Source organism: Falco punctatus (assembly GCF_963210335.1).
Source record: "Falco punctatus genome assembly, chromosome: 2".
In the NCBI taxonomy this organism is placed as follows: Eukaryota; Metazoa; Chordata; class Aves; order Falconiformes; family Falconidae; genus Falco; species Falco punctatus.
Window position 1 is genome coordinate 26,274,926 of NC_137581.1, and position 18,177 is coordinate 26,293,102.

An 18,177-nucleotide genomic window follows, 5' to 3' on the forward strand; every position below is an offset into this window, starting at 1 on the left:
TCTGACTTAACAGTACATTCTGAAAACGCATCTGAGCAGTACAACTTGCCAGTTCCCACAACCATTTTAAAATAAACTTGTGTTAGTCAAGGCATCATTGGTGGTCTTCACTTCTAGTCAGGAAGAATTGCTCCTGTTACAGAGCATAAAATGCTTCAATTTGTATTTCTGGAATGGCAGCAATTGGAATAGCTTAGAAAATAATGTTTTGTTCTCAGTCAATTTCTTTGGTAAGATTGGGATGTTTTCCCAAATTTGGTATGAAAATATCTCTCTGTTATGTCTGGAAAGCGTGGAAGTTGAGACTGAAAAAATTGAGAGTAGCCCTTTCTTTTGCCAGGTAGAGAGTAATCACTGCATATTTTGAGAGCAGAAATGTCTTGTCATTGGAATAAAACACAGGAGAAATAGAGGAGCATGGTATCTTCTGTTAATAGCAGCTAATCTGCCTTATCATGCAACTTCTTCCAACTGCATGTACAAATTTGAAGTAGTTTTAGCTATGGTGCTTAGGATCATTTCAGATGAGTTTTCTCAATTCTGGTCATTGTTGAAGCTGTCCTTGCTTATCCTGAAGGTTTATTGGACTACTGTTTCTTTCAACAGTGCTTCCACATGTCCAGCAGCGGAAAAATGTGAATAATATTATTTTTTTACACTTCAGCTGGCAGCCTGTTAGTTACTGAGAAGAAATTAATGTTAACCAAGTAGTGGAAAGATATTTTCACTTGAAAATTGATGTTTTCACTTAGCATTATTCAGGAGTGTTTCAGAAATGAAAGCATTGCAATTCACCTTATAACATCCGAAGAAAACCAGTATATAGCTTATCACAACATTTTATCAAAAATGGATTGGCTTTTCAAGTCCCTTGATTACACTCTCTGTATCTTTCCAAAAGCGCTGTAAATTAACAGATTTCTTAAAGGTATGTGCTGTGGATTGACTGGAAGCTGCTGGTTGTTTTTTTCTTGACACAAGAAACTGTATTAAAAAGTTGCAGAAACCACTTTTTCTTTGAAGACAAGTAAAGCATCAAATTTCTCTAATCTCATAGGTATACAGTACTCTGGGTATTGTATATTGTGATACTGTTGTTTGTATTCCTATATGTAGTAGTACAGAGATTTCCAGCCTATTTTGAAACTAAGTATTTTTCATAAGGGTAGCAGTCTAACTACACAAAGTGGACTAAAGGACTAATTTCCATTGCCTGTCAAAATATCCTTTGCCTCCACGAAGTCCTGACAAAATTCATGACTCCATCATCTTCAACGTCTGGTTGTACATATGTTCTCAAGAAACTGAGGGAAATGTTATAGGGGACATGGATGATCACGAGAATCATGAAATTAAAATTCTGTTGAATTTCTATCTGCTACTCAAAATTATCATACTGCTTTCCTGGTGAAATACATGCTGCTTATTCCAACTACCTCTGAGAGGGCATGCATTTGAGGATCATGAGATAGTAATAAATACATCTTGAACTAACATTGCCCTTCACCAACTACTTAAGGCATCAGAAGAAAGGTTTGCACATATATCTTATTATAGTATTGATCAGTTATTTACACATGCAGCAGTGGTAATAGGGATTATTTTTTTGAAGTAACATCACTACTTCCTTTCATTTGTGTGTGCAATTTACAGATGTTTTAAACGTCTTTGATTTTTCAAAGTAGTGCTTAATAGAAAACATTTTTAGTGTAAGTTTCATCATATGTATGGAACACATTCTATGCTTCACCCTTAACTTTTGTTGCTGGGTGCTGTAACCTAGGTGACAGAGTTTTATTTCTTTTGCAGGGAATGTCTAATCACAAAAAACATAAGTCTTCTCAGCACAGATCAGAAATACAGATATTATTATAGATAACTACCAACAAATCTATTTTTTCATTATGTGTTTTTGAGTTTGCACAGGACAAAAATAAAAAAAGAAAGAGAAAATACTAAAAAAAAATAGGAAATTCACCTAGAGAAAATATTACTGTATTTTTCCTAATTTGTATTTGGTTTTTGTTTTAAATGTAACCAGCTGGTTTTATACCCTAAAGTTGACATTTCTTTAATACAACTTTTCATTTTCTTAAATTTATTTTATTGTAAGTCTTTTTTAGTTAATGCCTCGGTAATGCTTTGTATTAGGACTGCTGACATTTTGTTTGGCAACCAGGTAATCAATCAGACTGATGTACAGATGTCTTATCTATCAAGCACTGAGTGAAAGAGGTTTGATTAGTAAGGAATAATTAAGACATTGATTAAAGACATTGCCTAAACAGATCAAGAGTTATGTCTGTCATAAGTGGCTCTTTTAATACTCTTTCTTTAGTCAAGGTAGAATGAGCTGCCCTGTGTGCCTGCCTGAGTACAGGAGTGACTGCGGGGAAGGAAACAAATCAGAAGACCTTGGAGTATTTGAGCAAATAGAAGCAATTTCCAGTGGGCAGGAAGAGAAGACATACACTTACAGGTGTCCAGCTGTGAAAAAGGGCTGATGATAACTCTGTCCTCTTTGGTCACTTCCCAGGCTTGATTTCCCCACCCCCAAGTCTTTCATACCTCCATTTCTCTCCCATTCCAGAGCCACTCTATTTTTCCTGGACCAGAGCTACATCCTTTCTCCTCACAAATCCACTCTGGTTAAGGGGAAATTCCCAGCCTTCTGTCTTAAACCTTCTGTCTCAAGATTCGTGCCTTTCCAATTGCCAACCCACCCTAGAGTCTTCCATACCTCCTTTAGTGGGGCACAGCTGAAATTGCCTATTAATGCGTATTTATTACATGAAGAGTATTACTGGCCATGCTGCCAAAATGAGTACCTTATGTGGTTGGGCTATGACCAGGATCACTATTCAAGGGATTTTTACTCTGGTCTCTTTTTAACTTTCACACAGAAACAGAAATGCCAACAGGAGAAAAGGTCTTGGGTAGATACAGAGCAGCTTGGCATCTTAATGTTTATTTTAGGGTGTTTCTTCTCAATGTTGTGCCTCAGCCTTTGAGGACATTTCCATTGCAACTCCATTCTTGGTTACTGCTTTCAGTGTACTTTTAAATCAGTCCTTATTACTCCTTGATTCTGTCCCCATACTTAGTTTCTCATCTCAGATTAATTGCACTGCTTCTCTTTTATGAAAACTAGTAGATTAATATTCCTAGGAATAATTTTTTCGCTCCCTTTTCATAGGCTACAGCTTAGGAATTGCTTAGTTGACTCTGCCGCATATGGCAGAAGGTATAATATCACTGCCTGGTTGGATTGAAAGCATTTTCAGCTTGTACTGTACTGTCCCTGAAGGTTTGTAGAATACTACAAATGGGTTTATAAAAGGCAGCTCGTACGGTTATTATCAATGCCTTAAGACAGCTATACAGAAAACAACTTACAAAATTTCCAGTTACACATGCAGTCTGAAAGGTGACAGCAGCTCCTGTATCAAGATTACCCCAAACCTTCTGTTGCCAAATATGGCTATATTGTTTGCAGCAGAAATTTGACAGTGATTTGGGATTCAAATAAATTTTCACCCATATTGTAAGCAGGTAAAAATAGTAATTTTCATACTTTTTTACTTCTGAAAATTTTCAGATGATTTTTATCTAGTAGGGAGGTTTGGTGAAGTGAAAAAGACCATAGGAATATACACATAATTTTTCCATTTTTTTGAGGTAAATAAAGATTAAAAGCAGAGTATTTTGTGTTGTCATTTTTTATAATGGCAAAATTGTATGTATTTACTGCAAATATGAAATGTCTCATTATTAAGTTAATAGACATGGGGGGCGGTGTATTTTTTAGGCATATGGAAGCAGTGCAAGAGCTATTTAGGTAACTCAGTAGGTTAAAACAATTACAATACACTTCATAAATCACAAGCAAACAAGATATTTTAAGGAAGGAGCGTGACGGATGAGGTCACCAGATATACAATATGTCATTTAGTTAGCTTAAGCCCATATTTTTCCCATAATGTAGTAGATGAACTCATTAGTTACAATGAAAAACACTAAGAAGGAGACATCTGGCTTCCAACTGCCTATTTCTGACAGAGTTAAGATCGCTAGATCTAGTAATGTTTCTGCTTTGTCTACTGACATGGCCTTGTGCTGCAGAAAACTGATGAGGTTTGCTTAAAATTTACAGGCTTACTGTCACATTGTTATAACATAGACAGATGCAATCACTTATATTTTTGCTTCTGTTCATGTTTATCATTTTGCTAAGTTTCTTGGAGTATTTAGGATCTTTATAAAAGTGTACGTGTTATCAGTTTAAGATTTTTCTAAATAACTTTACGAAGCAGTATTCTTTATTCCTGAATTCTGAAGGCAACAGAAGTGCCATGACACGGTATAAATGAACATAGAATAAAACTTGTGGACATGCAGTGTTGTCACTAAAATTGGTTGGGTTTTTTGACCCATGCTAAGGAGTTTATAATTTACCTAGAATAGTACTATTAATAATGCTCATCCAGACGGTCTTATATTATGTCTTTTCAGATGTATTTATCTGAATTTCACAAATACTAATTTGCTAGTATTCTTATTTGAGAGGCAGTTATTAAGCAGTTTGGTCTGAGTTTATTTTCCTTTGATTTACAAAAAGTAAATTGGACCTTTTAAACCCTTATTCAATTAGCTTGCTTGATGTTTTTAAAAATGAGAGTTAATGCATTGTATTCAGGCAGTTTTTAAAGACTTTCATTCGAAGTGATAAATCAGACTAAGCTTAATTGACTTAGTACAGCATATTCATATTAAATACTGGAGACAGTAAGAAAAGTGAAGATACAAGTGTGGTTTCTGTGGAAATCAAGTGTCCATACACTTGCCTGTATTAGATTAACTTCTCTTGATATTTTTTTCCTAAATAATTTTAAATAGTGTTATGTATTGTATAGTATGTCATATCTAAATCCCATATCCACAAATTTAATTTTCCTTCCATTTTTAGCTTCAAAACCTCTAGGCATTTTATTCTCATTTGGGAACAAAGGATTACAAGGTACCTGCTGAGTAATTAAGTACAATCCTATTTGTAGCATCTTGAAATTAGTTCTGTTTTTTGAACTTGCTACTCTGAGTGGACAGGTATTCCAGAATCTTAATTCTGTATTGATGGCTGTTATTTCCCAAACTGAATTTATTCCTGCTGAGTTTGCACTCAGTATTTCTCATGTCAACTCTTCCATTTAGCTTAAATCCTTTTTTTTTTTTGGAGTTTGTGTCCAGAAAATACGTGTATGACAGTTGTTGTATACCATCTCGGTGTTAGTTTGGCCAGACTATATTAGCCAAACTCTTCTTTTCTGCAACAGTAGATCACTGTGGATCTCCGCAGTGGCATTTCCATCTGTCTCAAATACAACAGTGTACACAGTATTCCATAACAAACCGTACCAAAGCCTTCTCTAATGCCATTAATACTTAACTGTTGCAGGAACTATTTCTTCAGAAAAGTTTGGAATCACATTTGCCTTTTCCATGGCAGTGTTGTATTAGTAACTGAATAGTTACCCAGTGACTGGTGTATCCAGGTCCTTCTCTTCAGTCATTTCCAGTTGGTGAATTTCAGTTACAATGGGAATCTCTGTCTTAGTCACTGGATGTATAGCTTTTCACTATTAAATGTAATTTGCAGTTCTGTCATAATTCCTTCTTATAATCATCCCTCTGTGGCCATTAATTGTACCTTGTAACTCTGTCATCAGCAAATTTCACCAGAGTGGTTTTACTTTTTCACCTGAAATCTTTATTAAATTTTTAAACAATATAACTCCCATGGTAGTTGCTCTCAGTCTGGTGGTTTGTTTTTTTTTTTCTTTTGAAGCTATTTGATGGCTTCTTCTTACCCAGTTTCTTTTCCCACAGTCTATTAATTTCCAGGTTCTCCTGACTAAATTACTATCTGTTGTGACAGCCCCAGCTTTACTGAATTTACTACATTGGCCCTTATTTTCTTTAAGCAATAAATATTTTAAAAGCTCTTTTAACAAAGCAATTTGTAATGTCTCCTTCTGTTGCATTACTGTTCTTCACTCCAGAATAAATCCTGGAATCTTGCTTACTGTTGAAGGTTTGCAGTTGTCCAGATCATTTTTACCCCTTAAAAAAAGAAACCATGTGTGGTCTTCTCCAGTCCTGTGGTGCTATCTCCACTTACCTGTTTGGCAAAACTATTTGCTACTAGACCAGTAATTTCATAGACTGTATCTTTCAAAATTGGCTTGGACTCAGTTCATTCCCATGATTTTAATATCTTCAAATCTTTTTTTCTGGTTGAGTTAGGGTATGTGAATTTCCACAACCACATTTCTATCAACTTTCTTGTCTCGTTTTCTGTTCAGCATTATTCACTTTAATGAAAATTGAAGTTAGGTGTACTCTAACTTCACCATGTAGCGGACCATCTTCTTTTTTCAGTGTCCTCTTTTCATTGACCTAATAAAGGAGCCTTACGCTATTTTACTTACCATACATTACAAGGGCAACAACCTACTTGACTGGCAGTCCAGTCCTACTCCTTCCTTCAGTTGAGAAGTGTTGTCTTTATATGGGTGAAGTTTAAAAAGACAGGTAGAAAATTTATTAAGGTTATTCTGTGGATCAGATGTCCTTCTGTGCCAAATATAGGCAGTATTAAGTAGATATGGATTTTTGTACTTCCTGGCCCAGCAGATGCTAAATGTATTTTATGCAGCTCATAAATCCAGTTTCGACTTCCTGCTTCACAAAGCAGGACTCATATCTATTTGATAAGATGTGTTTAAGGCACTTAGGAGAAAAGGAAGAAGGAAGTGGCTTCAGTGTTTATGGCTCTTAAAAGAAGAAAGCAATACTCTTTATAATGGGTTATTCTGCTTTGTATTTTTAAAAGTCTCTTCTGTTCTATCTGTATCTGCTTGTTAATCCCTGTACACATGATGAGGTTTACACTACCATTAGTTCAAACATGTAAATAATTTCATATGGATTTTTTTATATGCACATGCATACACACATACTTATGTGCATGGCTTGGCTGAACAGAGGTTTGGCTGCAACACAAGGAAAAAAAGGAGAGTTTGCCACCTGTAAAAGAATGGGCAGGCAGCTCTGGAAGGCTATAAGGATGTCACAAGGTTATGCAGGGCAAAGATTAGAGAAGTGAAAGCCCAGCTAGAACTCAGGCTGGCCACTGCTCTAAAAGATAACAAAAAATGTTTTTACAAATACATCGGTAACAAAAGGAGGGCCAAGGAAAATCTTCAGTCTTTACTGGATGCAGCGGGGAAGATTGCCAGGAAGGATGGAGAAAAGACTGATGATAAATACTTAATGCTGTATTGCCTCAGTCTTTAACAGTAAAACCAGCTTCCCTCTGGGTACCGAGCCCCTTGAGCTAGAAGACAGGGATAAGGAGGAGCAGAATGAAGTCCCCACAGTCCAGAGGAAATGGTTGGTGGCCTGCTGCTCCAGTTAGACATTCACAAGTCTATGGGTCCAGATGGGATCTACCCAAGGGCAGTGAGGAAGCTGGTGGAGGAGCTCACCAAGCCACTCTCCATAATTTATGAGCATTCCTGGCAAACTGGAGAGGTCCCAGAAGACTGGAGGTTAGCCAGTGTGACACTGATCTGCAAGAAGGCCCGAAAGGAGGATCCAGGGAACTACAGGCCTGTCAGCCTGGTCCCGGTGCTAGGGAAGGTTATGGAGCAGGTCATCCTCAGTGCCATCATACGGCATGTGCAGGACAACTGGGGCATCAGGCCCAGCCAGCATGGATTTATGAAAGGCAGGTCCTGCTTAACAAACCTGATCTCCTTCTATGACAAGGTGACCCCTGTCCCGTGGATGAGGGGAAAGACTGTGGATGTTCCTTACCTGGACCTTAGTAAAGCCTTTGACACCATTTCCCACAGCATTCTCCTGGAGAAACTGGCTGCTTATGGTTTGGATGGGTATGCACTTCACTGGGTAAAATCCTGGCTGGGTGGTCAGGCCCAGTGAGTGGTGGTGAATGGAGTTACATCCAGCTGGTGGCCAGTCAGAAGTGGTGTTCCCCAGGGCTCACTACTGGGGCCCATTCTGTTTAATCTCTTTATCAATGATCTGGACAAGAGGATCGAGTGCATCCTCAGTCAGTTTGCAAACACCAAGTTACAGGGGACTGTTGATCTGCTTGAGTGCAGGAGGCTCTACAGAGAGATCTGGAGAGGCTGGACTGATGGGCTAAGGCCAGCTGTATGAGGTTCTAGAAAAAGTGCTGGGTCCTGCATTTGGATGACAACAGCCCCACGCAAGGCTACAGGCTTGGGGCAGAGAGGCTGGAAAGCTGCCTGATGGAAAAGGTCCTGGGGGTGCTGGCTGACAGCCGGCTGAACATGAGCCAGCAGTGTGCCCAGGTGGCCAATAAGACCAACAGCATCCTGGCTTGTATCAGAAAGTGTGGCCAGCAGGGCCAGGGCAGTGACCGCCCCCTGTACTGGGCACTGGTGAGGCCGCACCTCGAACCCTGGGTTCAGTGTTGGGCCCCTCACTGCAAGAAGGGACGTCAAGGTGCTGGACCATGTCCACGGAAGGGCAACGGGGCTGGTGAAAGGTCTGGAGCAAAAGTCTGATGAGGAGCAGCTGAGGGAACTGGGGTTGTTGAGCCTGGAGAAAAGGAGGCTCAGGGGAGACCTTATCGCTCTCTACAGCTGCCTGACAGGAGGATGTAGGCAGGTGGGGGTCGGTCTCTTCTCCCAAATAACAAGTGATAGGACAAGAGGAAACGACCTCAAGTTGCACCAGAGGAGGTTTAGATTGGATGTTAGGAAAAATGCCTTCACTGAAAGAGTGGTCAAGCACTGGAACAGGCTGCCCAGGGAGGTGGTGGAATCATTCCTGGAGGTGTTTAAAAAATGCATAGATGTAGCGCTTAGGGACATGGTTTAGTGGTGGGCTTGGCAGTGCTGGGTTAATGGTTGGACTTGATGACCTCAGAGTCTTTTTCAAACTAAATGATTCTATGATTCTAAGTGTTAAAAACGAAAATATTTTACACATGACTGTATCAAACAATCGATAATAAGTTATGTGATTGTTATTAAAGTTACATTGCTGAAGCACATTTTGCTTGGAATAGTCAAAGGGCAGACCTTCATCTGAGTATGTTGTAATATCCATATGTAATTTCCATAATATCTAAACTGCTATATCAGAACCATTAAAAAAAAAAAAAGTTCCTATTTCATACATAGGCCAGCTAGATTTTATATTCAAGACAAGTGCTCTAATGAAAATAAAGTAGTTTAAAAATAAATTAAAAAATCAGTTTGAGTGCAACTTTGTCATTAAAAGTAGCCACAGTCTGTTGCTCTAAAAAAATGTAACCAAAAAGATGAATATGGAAGTTATTCATAACTCTAGCAAACTTTCCTTTAAGCATAGCAAATTATCTTAATTTAATGAAGTTGTTATGTCTGTTTCACCGAAGTAATTAATAAAGGTGTGTTTTTCTCGATTACAACATGTTATAGAGTCCATATCAATCTGGAAGTGTTCCAAACTCAACAGATTCCACTTTCCTGTCTCTATAAAGCTGTGTTTATTTTGTTCTTAACATTTGCTTGAAAGAATTACAGGATTTTACCTTTTGTGGGGAAAGGGGAGTTATCTAAATGCAATCTAAAATCAACAATAACATCCTTTTTTATTCATGTATAAATAAATTTGTATGCAATGTAATGATAGGTGTGTAAAAATGTGTATAAAACAAAAGACAAAGCAACCAAAAGGTCTAGCAGTTTTCCTTTGAATGTAAGCTTAATATTTGCTGACAGCAATAAAAAGACTCAATTTTATAGTAATCCTAAAGTATAAATGATTGCATTTTTCTCTTCCAGTAGTCTCACAGATCATACAGATATGCAGTCAATAGGTTATAATTTTTAGTGTTATTTTTTGCTGGCAGTATTTTGCTATTTGATTACTGTGTGAGTAGTGGGCTGTAATTTCTAAATGTCACTGAGCTTGCATAATGCAGCTTTGGGCTTCCTCTTCCAAGCTTTTATATATGCCAAACAGCTGTTGAAAGCAAAATGTTTTGTATGTAAAATGAGTTTTTGAGCTTTAAACTGCTAAGAATTGTGGACTTTCTAACACATTTCTGTCTTGTAAAACCTTGTGGTCATATTTTTAGGAAAGAAATCAAAGTTATAAATATTGTTCATAATCTCTATTTCACTGCAGAGACACCAACTGTATTTCCAGAAAATATCAAAGATAAAGAAACACCGACACCTGTTGAAGATATTCAGCTGGAAAGCTCTATCCCTCATACAGATTCTGGAATTGGAGATGAACAGATGCCTAACATTTTGAATGGGACAGACTTGGAGACCAGCACAGGCCCTGATGCTATGAGCGAGCTGTTGTCTACTTTGTCTTCTGAAGTGAAGAAATCTCAGGAGAGCTTAACAGAAAGCCCCAGTGAAATCCTGAAACCTGCATCATCAATATCCAGTATCAGCCAAAGTAAAGGCATCAATGTCAAGGAAATACTGAAAAGTCTTGTGGCAGCCCCTGTCGAAATTGCAGAATGTGGTCCGGATCCGATCCCTTACCCAGATCCTGCACTGAAGAGAGAAGCGCAAGCTATTCTCCCCATGCAGTTTCACTCATTTGACAGGTATATGGCCGGTTTCATTTTATATTTATGTAAATCAGAAATTTGAAGGACTTTATTTTTTTTAAACATGGTTATTCTCTGTTGGTTTGTATTAGACTATGTTAAAAAACAGCTGCGTTACTTCTCCGTTTCTGTGTTACCAAAACAGGCCGTATAGTACAGACAGAAGTAATTCACATTGTTTTTCTCTGTCAGCAGTAAATAAAACTCCACGAGGTACTTGGAAAGCAAGCCTGTTGTAAAGAAATATTTTTGCAATAAAAACGTTTTTCTTTTAAAACAGCATTTTAGTGAGGAGCAGGAGGGGTAGTATCTGCTGATACAGAACAGACTGTGCAGAAAGTCTGTCAAATATTCTTTCTAAGGCTTAAATCTTAATTGGATCCATCATTGCACTGTTTTCTGGTACTGAAATGCTTCAACCATGGCAAATTGTTTGCATGGTCATGGTGGAAGCCAGTTTCCTTTTAGGTCTTTAAACAGCAAATGTGCTCAAAAGTTAGTGTTTAAAAATAAACTGCTGAACATTTCTACGAAGAGTCCTTTGTTTCTCTTTTTAGGGGGTATCTTCCCACCTTCTAATGAATCTGCTTTTCTTTAAATGTCCAGTCCATCTCAGTTATCCTGAACATAGAAGTTGTGGTAAGATGTGCAGTTCACATCCTTCCAGAAGAAGGGTAACCTGATCCATCGTGGGTTCAATCTTAACCTGTGCAAATAGCTAACTTTTATAAGTGTTGATCTGGTTACATTTTCCAGTGTGACAAAGACCCCTGCAGTTTCTTCCTAAGACTGTTTTTTAAAAGTGAAAAATGGAATCAAGACTTAACTCAAAGAAATCGTAAAATATGTCTCAAAATTTTAAGCAAAGTTGTAGAAATGTATTAGTTCATCATACAGGTATGAAGAAATGAAAAATAAAGCAAGAAAACAACTATGTTGCGATCTATAAGAAAAATCACAGACTTTTACAGAGAACCTGAAAAAATTACAGAAATGTCTTCATTAAAAAAGTCTTTAAAACAATATGCATCTTTCAGTGTAATGTAAAATGCAAGAAGATACATGAGAATTTTGGAATAAAAGTGAAGAAGCAATTTTTCATTATGAATTCCATAAAAAAACTGGTGCCTTTTTGTCTGTATATATACCTTAGTACTGAGGCTGCTTTTCCAAAATAATTCAATAAACAATCAGGTAGTATCTATTGTAACAAAGAAAATCTGATCAAGATAGGAAAAGTGAAATGTGCTTTAGAAGCAATTAATATATCCCTTTCAAATAATATTACAAGTCTTAAGGCCATGCCAGAGAAAGCTCATTTAGGAACAGTTTCATTAAGGGTTTTGGTTTTTTTTTCATCAATCTGCATGTTTTGATTTTAGAGTGATTTCAATGTGAATTGAAACATATTTTTTTTTCCTATACAGTTAGGAATTTTTCCTTATCCTCCATGAGGAACCATCGTATTCTAGAATGTATTCTTGTACAATAAGGAGTACAAAAATTTGTGCTACATAATAAATAACTAATAAGAATTAATAATACCTAACTGCAACCACCAAAAGATTACTTTACTTTAGTTGAACGTATCCAGCTAAATTTCTACCTGGCTCAATTAAGAAAAATATTTCATTCAGAGGGTTGCTGTTAATTCACAAAATGCTAGACACCTAAATTAAAATGGAGCCTATCACTTCATGAGATATCTTTGTTATCATTAGAGGGAACCTAACATCAATTTGGTTGAAGAGCTGAGTTTTATTCTGCATTTCTAAACTTAGAAGAAAACATGAAAAACTTTGAAGATCGGCAGTAGGTTGGCCATAACCTGTATTTAGTGGGAGCACCTCCATTATATTCTTCCTGCAACAGTGTGACTGCTTGTACATTTTGAACATCATTATTAATAGATGCTAACACAAAATTATTTAATTATTTGAGAGGTGCTATTTGAGAGATGTCTAGACCCCGTGGATTTTCATAGCTATTTCATTCTTAATAAGTTTGCTTAGGAGCTAAGGGGTTTAAGTGTTTTGTTTTTTCCTGGTCCTGTTACCCTGCTGTCCAAGTTGTAATTCCAGGATTTGCTGTACAAAGTGTACAGCTGTGTTTGGACCTTGGTAGCATATGTTGTACCATGTCAACTCTTGGCATTGTTTACTTGTTCAGAAAAAAAAAAAAAAAAAAAAAAAAAAAAAGTGGTAATGGTTGAAGTTTAGGCAAAAGAAGACCCATTTACAACAATTTTGTTGGAATATTTTGTTTCTATTAAATAGATGATCCTGTTGTCTGATTTTACTGCGTGAGGTAAATAATGTTTTTCAATGTAACCCTCAACTGTGAAGGGAAAATTGACAGGTTCAGGCAGGTCTCGGCAGATTAGGAAATGTTAAATTATTTCCTCCAACTAAATGGATGTTATTGTGGGCATCTTGATGAAAATACTTGGCCCACAGGACCTCAGCTGGCTTGTTGTAACTCATGGCTACATTACTGAATGACGAGCACTGTTCATGAAATTACTTCTCTGTGCAGTTTGCTCATATTTTCAAAGTACTTGCTTGACCGCTGTGGAGGTAAAAGATGGGTGGTTGTGGTGTTGCTTTTCTTTTTCAATTTATGAAGGAGGAGCAGATTGAGATCCTGACCCTATAACTTTTCCTGGGGTGCTGAAACAAAGGGGAGGCGGGAACGAGATGGGAATTGAATACTATATTGAAATAATATTAGAATTAATTAAAATATTAATTGAGAAAACAACATGAACTTTAGCTTGTGGTGGTTTATGAGCATTTTGTATGGCCTATAGTATCCCAATTATCATTGAAAAATGAAAAAAAAAATTACGGTGTGATTGTTCTTCTATACTTGCTCATTGTAAATATAATTGTACTTACTGATATAAAATAACAAGTAATATACACTGCATATTTTTTAAAAGCTGACACTGTGCTTCTGAACCATATTACTGTAGGGTCTTCTGTTGCTACAGTTTATGCAGTTCTGGTACTTCACTGAGCAATGTGGCTATTGGTCATGTTTATTCTCTTTAGGGAGTGTCATGAGTAATGGAGTGTATTGTTTCGTCAGGTTTTGTTTCTTTCAGTTTTTATAAAATGTGCACAGTGATTCCATATTTATAAGTAAATCGAGGTCAGATAAATGTTAACATTAATCAAAATATATTCTTAGTCCTTGTGAGGCTAGACTTTTATTTTATTTTTGCATTTGGATGGCTGAGTGCCTTGTAAAAGAAGAGTTAAGATAATAAGTAATTAGTAAAAAAATAACTGTATCTTTGTTGTTTTAAGATATTTCTGTAACTATAATCACAATCTTACATGCAGGTAAACCCTATATAAAACAAAGTCCTGAAAACAGATCTGAAGTTCAAAATTCTATTTTATAATTTAATATGATATATTTTGCTCTGCGTTATCTTCTAATCATACATTGCTAATATGTTCGTAGGAGTCATTGTGTAATAGGCCACAGTGTGTTCTTCCAATAGAATTTGTGCACTCATAAATGAAATATAAAAGCAGAAAATGTGTCCAACATGTTTTATCAAATAGGACTTGTGTGTAGTTAATGTATGCAGCAGTTCAAGTACTATCGAATGTAAATGATGAGGTGATATTGATGAAAGGAGGGGATTGAGGTCTCGGGGGGCGCTGATGACGGATTGAACAGAAGCGGCCTTGCACCACACGGAACTCAAGTCTGTCGTCTTCACCACTCAAAGCCGTAATGGGAGGTGGCAGTCTGAAATGAGTTGCCACGGCAAAGAGTATTATTTTTGAAATGCTTTCACACAAATCACTAGGCCCTGCATACAACTTAGTTTCATGCTTTAATGTCATCAGGAGGCACAAATTGGTGTGTCTAATTGTTTGCCACCTGCCAGCAAAATGAGCTGCCAGCCAGCCAGACGGGTTTGATTGTCTGTCAGCTCTTCAATAGATTGAGAGTGACAACATCAAAAATTTCACTTCAAACTCTGAAGCTTTGAGCAGCTTTTCAGAGACCTCTTCCCCACAAGTGCTTCTGGACAACTGCATTTTTCAATTAGTTTTCAATATATTGCTGCCTTCTGCCTCATCTGTCTTAAGGTAGCTGTAATTACATTATGAGCTATATAAACAGATTTCTGGGACACTGGAGCCTGGATCCTCAAAGTTATGACATGTCTTTTAACGTCAGACTGAATTCCTTGAAAATGGCATCTGGGATGACATTTTTAGAAGCAAACACAAAGGGTTATTTCACCTAGATTTGCATCTAATGGAGCATAACTCACCAATAATTCCTTTTTGCCTTCTCATCTTTTGTCTGACAAAAATCAGTCCCCATTATTGATTTTTAGGGTTTGGAGATTTCTTGTTTCTGGTGGTTTTGTTGGGGTTTTTTTGCATTTGTCCCACTAGATGCAAATTAGACCATTAACATTTGTGAATTTGTTTGTGATTCTACCCGGTAATGCTTTCTGAAGCTTACGTGTGTTCCATACTACTTATTTCCAGTAGAGAGATTTTAGAGGGGTGTTATTAGTGAAACTGAGAGTGCTTATGGATTTGTGTCTCATTTATTAGTTTTTCAAAATGAGGTAATTTACATATACTTTTTGTACTTAGCAGAATTATTTCAATAGAAAGCATGCTTGCCTAAGAAAAAAATCTGGAAGTCCTGGAAGTGAGGCGATCAGGGGGGTTTGCTGCTGTTAAATTACCTTACTCCTTTTAATCCATTAGCACTTCATGAATTGGAATACTATGGGTTTGCATAGTTTACTTGCTCAGTGAAGGCTTCACAAGCATATTTTGAAATATTTTGGAGGATACACTTTTGAAGTATTATAGTCTTGGTTGGGTTTTTTTTGGGGGGTGGAGGGCTGGGGGGTTTGTCCCCCGTAGAAGGTCCTTGGGGGCAGTTTTAATAGTATTTAGATGCTAGAAAAGGTGGGCATCTTGTGAAATCCAGTCAAGGCTGATACATGCCCTGCCAGTTTGTACAGAGAGAGATGATCTTCAAAAAGTATGTTTAATACGTTTTATGTATGTGGGCTATATTTAGAAGGACTATTCAGATGATCTATGTGTTTTACTAGAATAAACTTTTTTCTTTTTTCTTTTTCTATACTAGCAGAATGGGGAAAAGACAAGAACTGTGAGAGAAGAAACACTGAAGGTTCAAATAGAGAGGTTCAATATTTATCTGTTGTATTATTACCCACTTTTGGGAGATCATTGATACATATTGATCTACACAGTCATTTAAATAAAACAGATAAATGAGAGGTTATATTCCTGTTAGAGTTATTAGATTCTCCAAAAGATAATTCTGAAAAATAGAGCTGATTTTCCTGAAAACTTAATAAAAAGGAGATATGAATAAATAAGTTTTAGTTTTCTCTCAACAGAAAATGTTACTTTTTGAAGTTCATAATGAAAAATAATGGGAGAAATCAGAGCATATTTCCCATTAATCAGAAGGAACAGTTACAGGTGCTGTCTGTACTTAGTTATTGCCTTCCCCATTGCTTTGGGTATCACAGTAGTTTGTGAACATGTGAATGAAAAAACTGGTCAGTTTGGAAATTAAGTGACCCATCAGGGGTTTCAGTTCACTCTCAGTAATTTCCGTATCTTTGTGCAGTGGAGACTGTGGTCCAAAGGAAAGACTTGAGAGCTCCTCTCTCTAAAATATATTTTCTAAAATAGCAGTTAAAATACACTCCAGAGAATGGGAGGTATGATTTCAAATCCTGTTAAATGGAGAAGGGAGCTGAAGTTGCATTGTCTGTATTCCTAGAGACTGTCTTGGCCACTCATTTACTAAATAAAATGGGTGACAAGGTGGAAGCACACCTCCACCTCACCTGTTTGTTTAGAACAAATTCATCCTAAATTTACAAATAGGTTCAAGATGACCAAAATTTGGTATATTAACCCTCAATTTTTTTCATCAAGCTGTAACTGTGTTCCCCTTGTCTGTCATTTAGCAATCTATATGCAGGTAGCACTTTCAAAACTCTTCTTATAACCTGTATGATGTGCATCTTTTTGTATTCATATGCATGGAGCTGTAGATGTATCTCAACTGAAGTTTTATGTCTGTTTTACCAGGAGAAACCAGCATCTCTCTGCCCTTTAATATTATTCACTGGGTATATAGACGAAAATTGCACTAGATTTTTGTCTTGATTTTTTACTCAAACAGGCTCTGTAAAACCACCGTTAAAGCTGTGCTGACTTTGACAGAACTGCTGGTTTTTTAGCTCTTGCCTTTTTGGATTTTTTTGCATCATAGATACAGGGTTAGGTTCCTTACCCATCCCAGTCTATACCTCATGCTGGTTTCATCTTTATTTTTTTGTCTTTATTCGATGATGTTTCTGGCATTTAATACATGATGTTTTCACTTATATTCTATTCACATTCTTCAAATTTATTAAATTCCTAGTGCTTCCAATTTCTCTGTTCATCCAAGACCATTCATCTTTCTTGATAGCTGGCTTTTTAATCTCTTACAGTTTTTCCTTTTTTGTTGCCAATATTTTAGATCATTTTAGGTGCTTCAGCTAATTTATCCTGAATGCAAAGGAGGTACTAGTGACTGGGAATTTCGCTTGGGGTAAATACTCTCTAGCTTGATCAGAGAGAGAAGATCAATGATCTTCATGTCCTTGCCTAAAACCACACCTGAGATGATTCACCTTCTTATATTTAGAAACAAGCAATTTGTGTTTAGTAGATTAGAATCATTTTATGTACTTTAAGCTTAGGAAGTTTTGATGAATGTATGCTATCAAATGATTGAAAGAATCCATAACAATTAACTGGATATTCAGCACTAAGTTTCCACTTGCACAAGTCTCAAAGATTATATACTTCTGTGAGCCTTTCCTATCTCTTCAGTATACTTCACAATTTTTTAATCCATTTTTTCCATGGCTCTTGACTCTGAGTTACATCTTCCTTCCTTGATTTCAGGTTAATCTTACCTTAATGTCTAATAGAATGTTGTCTAAAGTAGAATTCAAATTGTGTTGTTAGTACATGCTAATGATCACTTATTATAGACTCAAATCACAATCTGGGGCTGAAATCAGAAAGAATAGTGGATAATTTTTATGGGCAATATACATGTTTCATAAAGGACTGGTCATGTATATAGGCATGGAGAAAATGTATAACTCACGGCAGAAATACTAAAAAAATACTAAGCTTTCTTTCCAGAGATTAATTTAATTTAACTCTAGGAACAAGGTAGCATGTAATATAGCAAATTGTCCCTAGTTTCCTACTGTGATTTCTTGTGAAATATCTGGGAGAAGTTGTTTTTTGACAGAGTACTTCTGTGAAAAATTTGTCTGATATCTGTACTGCTTTTTGAAGAGCACTTCTTGAAAATCCTTACGCTTTCTGCTGCTGTGGGGGAGAAAAGGAGGAGCAAGAATATTAATTCAGCCTTAAGAGGTTTCACATATCTCAGAACAGCATAAAGTGATT

General features: G+C 36.7%; 2 protein-coding genes across 7 annotated transcripts in view; one reads left to right on the forward strand and one right to left on the reverse strand.

Annotated features, from left to right (window-relative positions):
• NBEA (neurobeachin) overlaps nt 1–18,177 on the forward strand; it is a 534,050-nt gene that overhangs the window by 223,017 nt on the left and 292,856 nt on the right. For all 6 annotated transcript variants that reach the window (XM_080377534.1, XM_080377536.1, XM_080377535.1 and 3 more), the window contains one exon: nt 10,225–10,663. In XM_080377534.1, the coding sequence (XP_080233660.1) occupies nt 10,225–10,663 (439 nt within the window). The remainder of the gene's footprint in view (nt 1–10,224; nt 10,664–18,177) is intronic.
• The window catches only part of LOC308059739 (uncharacterized protein), a gene marked incomplete at its 3' end in the record, with an annotated part of 81,223 nt that overhangs the window by 18,323 nt on the left and 44,723 nt on the right, over nt 1–18,177 (reverse strand). The window lies entirely within an intron of this gene.